This window comes from Haliotis cracherodii, unplaced genomic scaffold (assembly GCF_022045235.1).
Source record: "Haliotis cracherodii isolate W230 unplaced genomic scaffold, xgHalCrac1.p SCAF_12, whole genome shotgun sequence".
In the NCBI taxonomy this organism is placed as follows: domain Eukaryota; kingdom Metazoa; phylum Mollusca; class Gastropoda; order Lepetellida; family Haliotidae; genus Haliotis; species Haliotis cracherodii.
Window position 1 is genome coordinate 8,970,001 of NW_027266267.1, and position 10,228 is coordinate 8,980,228.

The window sequence follows — 10,228 nt, forward strand, 5'->3', positions numbered from 1 at the left end:
ATGTTGAAACTCTGTGTGGCGCCACCATTGAAAGCTTTCTCCCACTGCAGTGTTATCGAACGTGGGCAGGTGCTCGTCGCTTTCAGGCTGCTTGGTATGTTTGGCTTGGCTGAAAACAATGCGGATATATTAGATACATTGCTTTACGTTATGGTAGAAACAGTGTAGCCAGCATATGCACTTGTACAGAAAAGAAAAACTGACTCTGTTAAATTCTTCTTCGCAATATGATGACAGTCACTTGCATAAGTAGACAATGCGTTTACCAACTACATCACAACTTGGTTTGGTTGATTATTGAAAATATCACAGTCAATTGTGACCTACTTGCTATGTAATGTCCCATTGGATGAATTTGTACCTGCATGATGACGCGATATCTGACAATATTGTATTTTCACCTAACTCAAACTAACATTACTAAACAACTGCACAATATCTTTTTCTAAAAACTGTTTTCGAAACAAAAATATGTACTGATGAATTACTCCATTCATTTGTATACATTTATCCTGCCTTTCAAGAAGTATGTTTTATTAAAAAAACTAACTAACATTTAGAAACCAGAGCTATCTTCACTTCCAATCGGCCTTCTGTGTTCTCCACGTTGACAGTGTAGTTCAAAAAGTCCTCTTCTTTGACATCCAAAATGGTGACACTTCCTGTCACAAGGACGCCCTCAGTGCTGACTTCAGTGGTGCTGATTGGTCTCGAGTTTGGCTTTTTCTCCCACCTGAAGGTTGGCTGTGGGAAGGCTATGACAGTCAAACTAAGTGTTGCGTTTTCGTGCAGATTTGAAGCAAACAACAGATTGTCAGATGAAGATGAATATCGCCTTGGGGCACCTGAATAAACAATGGATGCCGACATGACATAAATCAAACAAGAAATATGGCAGACAACCTGATCTAAAAGTGCCATTCATTTTGATTTTCACTTTATTTAAAGCCGAAAAAAGATAATGATGATAATAAAACATTTAAATCATAATTTTAGCAAATATATTGTTCAATGTGAATCTTGAAACATGTGTGATTGGTACCCCAAAGTTTCAAAGAAAGAAACTGAATGTTTGTTTGTTTGTTTGTTGTTAAACGCCGCACTCAGCAATATTCCAGCTATATGACGGAGGTCTGTAAATAATCGAGTCTGGACCAGACAATCCAGTGATTGACATTGATCATAAACATCGATCCACGTAATTGGGACAAGATGACATGCATCAACCAAGTCAGTGAGTCTGACCACCCAATCGCGTTAGTCGCCTCTTACGACAAGCATTGTCGCCTTTCACGGCAAGGATGGGTTGTTGAAGACCTATTCTGCTATACATGAACAGCAATATTAAGAAACTTATTTTGAAAAAAATATTACTTACAAGTGACTTGTAATAACACAGTCTGTGGGGCAGCTTTTCCGATCAAGTTCCCGGCCGAGCAGGTGTATTCTCCCCCTTCCTGACAGGACACATCCAGTAGCATCGCTTTCATTGTTTGCACTGAGTTATAGTTGCTGAACTTCCTTCTTTCTATGCTGGAGATCTTGTTCCTGATCTCTATGGTAGAAGCCGGATTACTGCTGATGTTACACTGCAGTGTCACGTTATCGTGTTCCGCCACAGTCACGGTTCTGTCTCCAGACGTGACACCAAAGTATTCTATACGAGGAGCATCTTAAACACCACAATAATTTCATTAATGAACCAGGTTGTTATTACTATACACTTATCTCAACTCTCATTTATAATGGAGTTATATTTTCTAATAGTTATAAAGAATCAGTTTTACTTCTGGCTTCACACTACATTGTCACGTTGTCGTGTTCCCTTACGTTCCTGGTTCTGCTCCCTAACGTGACACTAAAATGTTCTATGCGAGGAGCATCTTAAACACCACAATATGATTATTAATAATTTCACCAATGAACAAGTTATCATTGATATAAACATATCTCGTGTGACGTTTCTACTATTATTATTATTATTATTATTATTATTATTTTCATTATTATTGTTGTTGTTGTTGTTGTTATTATTATTATTATTGTTGTTGTTGTTGTTATAATATATTAATACATGAGTAATATAATCATACTAGTATGTTTCCATGAACATAAGAAATGTCTGCTGAAAGAATTTTGTATATTTTAAACAATACAATAGAATAATTATGTCATATCTTAATATATCATACCTATATAGTTATTGTGCAGCCTTATATGCCAAACTGGTCAGAATACTTAAAAAAGAATACCTCAGACACAGTGACATTATTTAATAGGTGTACTCCCCATTTTCATGAGGTTGGGTGAAAGGGGGTTTAACGTTGCGTCCACGATTATTGCTCTTATATAGCAGTGTGTGTGTGGGGGGGGGGGGGGGGGGGGGGAGGGTGTTTGTAGGGGGTGGATGGGGGGGTGCTTTAAACCTTGTTGCAATGAGTGTACTTAACAATTGCTTAAAAACATTAATATCTTACAATAATTGTAACTTACATTGCACCTCCAGGCTCAGAGCCAAAGATGAGCGCTTCTCCTGTGGTTTTCCCCTGCACGGTGTGACTGTGTTGGTGGCTGTGAAGACGTAGACCCCTCCATCAGTCTTACGTATGTTCTTTATATGAAGAGTCCCATTGGCAGAGATGAAAGCGCCTACACCTATCTTTGTCCAAACTATTGACGTCACTTCCGGGTTTGCTTCTGCTGCACAGTGGATGGTCAAATCATCAGACTCGTTGACCACTCTCCTGGTGCCGTCCATGTGCACGATAGGTGGATCTAAAATGTGGAATTGAGATGTAGAATATTTGTCACACTGGTCGCAGTCCTACAATAAAGGGGCGGTGTGGTTAAAGCGTTCGCTCGTCACGCCGAAGACCCGGGTTCGATTCCCGACATGGGTACAATGTGTGAAGCCCATTTCTACTGTCCCCCGCCGTGATATTGCTGGAATATTGCTAAAAGCGGCGTAAAACCATACTCACTCACTCACAATAAAGTGGTGTGTGCTGAGATGAGTACCACTGATTCCTCGTGTTATGTTCAGAAGATGATGCATGTTATTCTACAGTGACGTCAGTGTTATAACAATATAGCTTCAGTGTTATTACAATATGACTTCAGCATTATAACAATATAGCTTCAGTGTTATTACAATATGACTTCAGCATTATAACAATATAGCTTCAGTGTTATTACTATATCACTTCAGCGTTATAACAATATAGCTTCAGTGTTATTACAATATGACTTCAGCGTTGTAACAATACGTCTCCAGTGTTATTACAATATGACTTCAGCATTATAACAATATAGCTTCAGTGTTATTACAATATGACTTCAGTGTTATTACAATATAGCTTCAGTGTTATTACAATATGACTTCAGCGTTATTACAATATGACTTCAGCGTTATAACAATATAGCTTCAGTGTTATTACTATATGACTTCAGTGTTATTACAATGTGGCTTCAATATGACTTCAGTGTGATGACAATACGGCTTCAGTGTTATTACAATATGACTTCAGTGGTATAACAATACGACTTAAGTGTTATTACAATATGGCTTCAGTATGGCTTTAGTGTGATTACAATATAGTTCCAGTGTTATTACAGTATGACTTCAGTGTGATTACAATATAGCTTCAGTGTTATTACATAATGTCTTCAGACCCGTGAAGATTCCGGGGTAGAATAGGTCTTCAGCAACCCATGCTTGCAGTAAAACGTGACTACGCTTGTCCAAAAAGGCGACTAACGGAATAGGTAGGTCAGGCTCGTTGACTTGGTTGATGCATGTCATCAATGCCAATTGCGTGGATTGATGCTCATGATATTAATCACTGGATTGTCTGGTCCAGACGCGATTATTTACAGGCAGCCGTCATATAGCTAGAATATTGCTGAGTGCGGCATTACACAATAAACAAACCAATATGGCTTCAATGTGATTACAATATAGCTTCAGATTGATTACAATATGGCTTCAATATGACTTCAGTGTTATTACAATATGGCTTCAATATGACTTCAGTGTTATCACAATATGGCTTGAATATGACTTCAGTGTGATTACAATGCGGTTTCAAATGACTTCAGTATTATACCAATATGGCTTCAATATGACTTCAGTGTTATTACAATATGGCTTAAATATGACTTCAGTATTATTTCAAGATGGCTTCAGTATATTAACAACATGGCTTCAATATGACTTCAGTGTTATTACAATATAGCTTCAGTGTTATAACAATATGACTTCAGTGTTATTACAATATGACTTCAATATGACTTCAGTGTGATTACAATATAGCTTTAGTGTTATTACAATATGACTTCAGTGTTATTACAATATGACTTCAGTGTTATTACAAAAGATGTCCCAGACAAATGAATGAGGTGAGGCGAAATGGCGACGTGCATGCATGCATGTGTGTGCCTGTGTGTGTATGTGTGTGTTTTTGTGTGTATGCCTGTGTGTGTGCCTGTGTGTGTATATGTGTGTGTGTGGGGGGGGGGGGGGGGGGGGGGGGGGGGGCGCCTGTGTGAGTGTGCCCGCTTGTGTGTGTGCTTCTGCCATGCTGCAGTTTAACATTGACACCCCACCCAGACACGGTATACTGACTCTGAACCGACCAGGCCTTATGTTATTCACATAATGCCGACCGCGAGGCACGGTAACAACAAGTACCATCTTTTAACGTCTTTTTGGTATGACGTGGTCGTAGGATCGAATCACCGACATTCCACTCTCAAAAATGAATGAAGGAACTGTATATCAATCATGTCAAAGTTAACTCTTCAGTGATAGTTCTATTGAACAAAGGAGGGCGTACATTTATCTGCTTATATTAGATACTGAATCAACATCCAGTACTTACAATGGACGGTGACTGCCACATTAGCCTGTCCCGGAGGCGATATGCCATTATCTGCCGTACATCTGTAGTGCCCCTGACTGGATCTCGTCACACGGTCGATGGTGTAGATTTGATCGGCCCCTCTCTTCAACACGACATCTCCGTGGTACCAAGTGAAGGTGGTGGGTGCAGGGTTACCTCCCTTGACAGTGCAGCTGAGGGACACATTGGATTCGTCGACCAGGAAGGTTAGTCCAGAACATGGCTTTATGGTGTGTATCGCAACTGTTGGTGAATCTGCAATAATGCTTCATTCTATATAAATCAGGAGGCGTTATACATAAACCGGAAGTTATTTAATAACTCCAGGCGTACATGTGAGTGAAGCCGTGAGAATTTCGGTTCAACGCGGTCTGTCCTCTGCAGCCAAATGATAGATCCTCCATGTGAACCTAATTGAAGACTGGTTGGCTGGTTCGTTATTTTACGCCGCACTCAGCCATATTTCAGCTATATAACGGCGGTCTATAAATAATTGAATCTGGATAAGACAATCCAGTGATTGACATCATGAGCATCGATCTACGCAATTGGGATCTGTTAACATGCATCAACCAAGTCAGCGAGCCTGACCACCCGATCCCGTTACACGCCTCTTACGACAAGCATTGTCACCTTTTACGGCAAGCATCGGTTGATGAAGACCTATTCTACCCCGGATCTTCACGGGTAGACTAGTATGGTAGAGGGAATGATTAGATATGACTCATCCATGTCAGCATGAAGTACACTGCTACATGTACACACGCTATGATCTTTACGTTGAGCTTTCATACCTCTTGATGGCTCGGTTGGTCATGCTCGGTGACGTGGTTGATTGTCTGGTCCAGACTCGATTATTTACAGACCTCCGTCATATTGCTGAGTGTTAAACATCAAACAAAAAACAAACAAACAGCAAAGTTACTGGGGCTCTGTTGTAACAGGGGATGACTCAGTGTTATACCTGTTATACCTGTATTTGCCATACTTACATCGCACATCCAAAGTAACCGTGTTGCTACTCATCCCTCCTCCCTGGCACAGCCAATCAGTAGAGTCATCCCGAGAAACATCCCTGATGGTCAATGTGTACGTGTGTCGTTGTCCGTCTTCATCTGAACATAGGAAGCTGTTATTCCTCGTTATCTGTTGCCCCGTGTCTACTGCTACACGGCAGACAGAATGAAATGAAAGGTTATCACGTCTAGTGAATGTAATTAACCCCGTGACACTGGCATTGACAACCTCGCAGGTAAACCTGAACTCTCTCCCCAGGACGGAATACTCTCCAGAGCCCTTAAAGATGAGAGATCCACCTAGAAAAGACAGGAATGATACACTGAAAACATGCAACGTTTTACGTTCTCTGTCAAAACAGATGTACCATTTTATCAAATAGAGATATTTTTAAGTATGATGTTGTTCGTCGAATATGCAAGTGGTATCGATCGAATACTATTAATTGGAGTGTACAGTTACTGTCTATCAGTACGAAGATGTCGCGAAGGTCTCCTCTTATATCCGTGATAAGTCAAGGTGTGTCAAACAAGCATTTTAAATAAATTATTTCAGTTGGTTGTCAGGTAACTAAAGCTGTATTCCACCATGTTTGCTGGGATGTAACAGGGAGCCAAATACTGACAAGAGGAAATGTCCTGCATAATGACGTCATCATACTGATGAATATTGCAGTAACGAATTCTTATCACAGAGCATCACGCTGACAGCCGCCATTACATTATAGAGGACATAGGGTGAGCAAGTGAGTGAGTATGGTTTTACGCCGCTGTTAGCTATATTCCAGTAATATCACGGCGGGGGACACAAGAACTGGGCTTCACACTGTACCCATGTCGGGATCGAACCCAGGTCTCCGGCGTGACGAGGAATGCTTTAATCACTAGGCTACCCGACCGCCCCACAGAGGACATTGGTGTGAGACACGACAAATTACCCTGTATCCGATGAACGTTGTTTCGAATTCCAGATTTTGATTAAGATTAGGGTTTTTCAACACTTTTCCACTGCTCTTTAGTTCCACCGAAGTGAAACCTTTCTACAGCGTGTGTCTCTGTGGTCATTCCCCAACAATAGGCCTGCATGCCATGACATAGCCGATCTTCAGTACACCGCTGACCTCACCTAAATATATTGTCGAGGTCACCTCATTCATGTACTTAGTTTGTGAAATCAAAACTGCTCTCGCAAAGATTAGTGTAAGCAGAGGCGTTTCTTTTATTATTTCCGACCAAAACAAGTAGAGCGCATCCGCAATGCTGTGGGCGGACACACACATGATGTCCTTCCGACATAAACAAGAAGAGTGCATCCGCAATGCTGTGGGCGGAGACACACATGATGTCCTTCCGACATAAACAAGTAGAGCGCATCTGCAATGCTGTGGGCGGAGACACACATGATGTCCTTCCGACATAAACAAGTAGAGCGCATCTGCAATGCTGTGGGCGGAGACACACATGATGTCCTTCCGACATAAACAAGTATAGCGCATCTGTAATGCTGTGGGCGGAGACACACATGATGTCCTTCCGACATAAACAAGTAGAGCGCATCTGCAATGCTGTGGGCGGAGACACACATGATGTCCTTCTTACCGGGTGTCACAAAAACTCGACGTTTTAAGCCCTACCGCATATCACAAACCTGCGGACGGACGTCAATACGACCAAAGTCATCGTCAGCCCACTTAACTCTATCATCAATTAAAAGGTTTGTTTTTATTGCTATTTGGTGAATCTTGATCTGAGTAATGTTGTTTGTGATGCGAGCAAACCCTAGTCATATGTACAAGCAAACCAGATCTGCTCACAGCTTCACTAAATATAGATGTTAGTGATCAGGAAGTATACTCAAAGTCAAAAGAAACGCGGATACCAAACATCTTGGTTAATATATGAAGACTTGCTCCTATTCAACAGATATCGATTGGTTCGATGCATAACCGACCACACTGGTATGTTGTGTGAACCAATGCTCATGAACGCATCACATGTGACGTCATAGATCGATGACTCGAGATGCACCTTATGTCTCGTGCAGGATTAGTGCGTAAAGTCTGGAAATCACGTGCAGCATATCGTGATAAGAATACTTACTCTGTGGTAAACCTTGACTGATTGTTAGTTTGGGAAACATCTCTTCTTGACGTACATACTTCTCCATATCTTTCTATGGTTCGCATGGATAAATTTGCTAATTATATTTCTCAAGGACAAGATGGCGTCTCATCTGAGTTCTTAAAAGCGTCAAAACCTTACACACTCTCTCTTTTTACATTAATATCTTATAAAATGTTTCAAGATATGTGGGGATATCTTCACGTCAGATTACTCCATGTAGGATATATGGAGGCTGACCCCAATGATAACAGAGATATATCATTGATAGATTCATGATCTCTATGTAATGTGCCAAAATAAGATATAAGTTTAACACTGCTTAATATGCTTAATTTTCAAGAATACTACAAATGATGTGTATGTCTGTACTCTATGTGGGTGTATGTCTGGATGTGTGTTTGTGTACCCTCACCAAGAGTAAGTGAGTGAGTGACTTGGGTTTAACGCCGCTTTTAACAGTATTCCAGTTATATCACGGCGTGTCTGCTTAATGTGGGAGGAAAGCCCGAAGTGATGCAGGTCTCAGACGTTTACCACTTCGGTGAAACCCACGTGCACGGGTATGGTGCTGACAAACCTAGAAACATAATCCGTGCGAACCGGGATTCGAACGCACAAGCATAGATTTCTGGCGTTCCCAAGGGACGCAACTCTGCACAGCGAATCGCGGCGCCTTAGACGACTGGGCCACCCCCAACTATACAGCAAATACTTAATTAGTGACTATTACCATCACACAGTGAGTGAGTGAGTGAGTGAGTGAGTGAGTTAATATTTAAAGTCACATCGGCACTATTTCAGCCATATCGTGACTTGAACAAGGTAAACATTTATATTATATATATAAACCTGTCGCCGAAGGACAGTACAACAATTAGCAATATATCACAGATTATAATTTTAAAAACTAATTTTAGAGCAATAAAACGATCAAATTAAATCAGACGACACAGTATAAAAACGGGCTGTAGATCGCCAGCAACCAAAGCTAGGCCACCATACTAGGGACCATGGGGACTTACGGTACTTCTGCTACCTACATGGTCCCCAGCAGGATTTACACCATCCCTCGGGCTACTGGCGATGATCAGAAAGATTAGCCAAACAGTTAAAATCAACAAAAATGCTACGATTAAAATCACAGCAAAATGAAAAGATACTTTGAATGATACCGGACTTACGTACCTTCCCAGGGGGACAATTGTTTTACGATACTTCAACCCCCTTTGAAGATACAGCCACTAACAATCCAAATCATGAATTCAATTCACCAAATTAAAATCACTTTCTATAAACTATACATATTATAATCAAAATTTATCTATTAATTCTATTTCTTTTAAAAAACCAATGAGTAAATGAGCACTGATACTAAAAAGATCCTTGATGGACGAAACTTTGAAATACTTATCCCTTGTAATGGAAAAATCAATACAGTCAAGCAGGACATGCTTGACTGTGATTCTCTCATCACAAGGGATACAAAATGGAGGATCCTCACCTTTTAATAGATATTCGTGTGTATATCTTGAATGGCCAATACGACATCGTCGTAAAATGACCTCTTCAAATCTGGACTGACACCCCAAGTAGGTGTAACCGAGAGTTGGCTTAATTTGATGTAATTTATTGATACCTACTTGGGTGTCCCACTTCATTTGCATAAGATCTCTGATGTAACATCTGATCACAGGTTTATAATCACTGTATGGAATTAGAAGTGGTGTCACCGATTTGTTGAGGGCTGCTTTAGCAGCAGCATCAGCCATTGTGTTGCCTTTTATGCCCACATGACTGGGCAACCAACAAAAGACGATGTCGTATTGGCCAGTTGAAAGATCATTATAAAGTTCTAAAATGTTTAAAATGATTGGATGACTAGAAGAGACTTTTTTTAGTGCCTGAAGACAAGATAAAGAATCAGAAAAGATTATAAATCGTTTATATACAGTTTGTTTTTGAATGTATCCCAAGGCTGTAAGGATAGCATTGGCCTCAGCAGTGAATATAGAGCTATTATCTGGTATTCTGGACGATAAATGTTTTGATCCAATGATGGTGGCAGATGCTACTTGGCCACCATCCTTGGATCCATCAGTAAAGATTGAACGGTGAGTGTCGTATTTATTTCTTAACTGTAAATATGCTTGTTGATATATGAGTGGATTGGTCTCAGATTTTATAAAA

The 10,228-nt window shown here is 40.5% G+C and overlaps 1 protein-coding gene across 1 annotated transcript in view; it reads right to left on the reverse strand.

The window, feature by feature from the left end:
• Window positions 1-8,084, reverse strand: part of LOC139456971 (synaptogenesis protein syg-2-like) — an 11,706-nt gene extending 3,622 nt beyond the window's left edge. The window contains exons 1-7 of the mRNA XM_071238435.1: window positions 8,018-8,084; window positions 5,894-6,217; window positions 4,881-5,156; window positions 2,494-2,775; window positions 1,379-1,672; window positions 555-845; window positions 1-109 (exon numbers count right to left, since the gene is read on the reverse strand). The exon at window positions 1-109 is cut by the window's left edge and continues 179 nt beyond it. Of these exons, the coding sequence (XP_071094536.1) occupies window positions 1-109; window positions 555-845; window positions 1,379-1,672; window positions 2,494-2,775; window positions 4,881-5,156; window positions 5,894-6,217; window positions 8,018-8,084 (1,643 nt within the window). The remainder of the gene's footprint in view (window positions 110-554; window positions 846-1,378; window positions 1,673-2,493; window positions 2,776-4,880; window positions 5,157-5,893; window positions 6,218-8,017) is intronic.
• Between the last annotated feature and the right edge of the window lie 2,144 nt (window positions 8,085-10,228).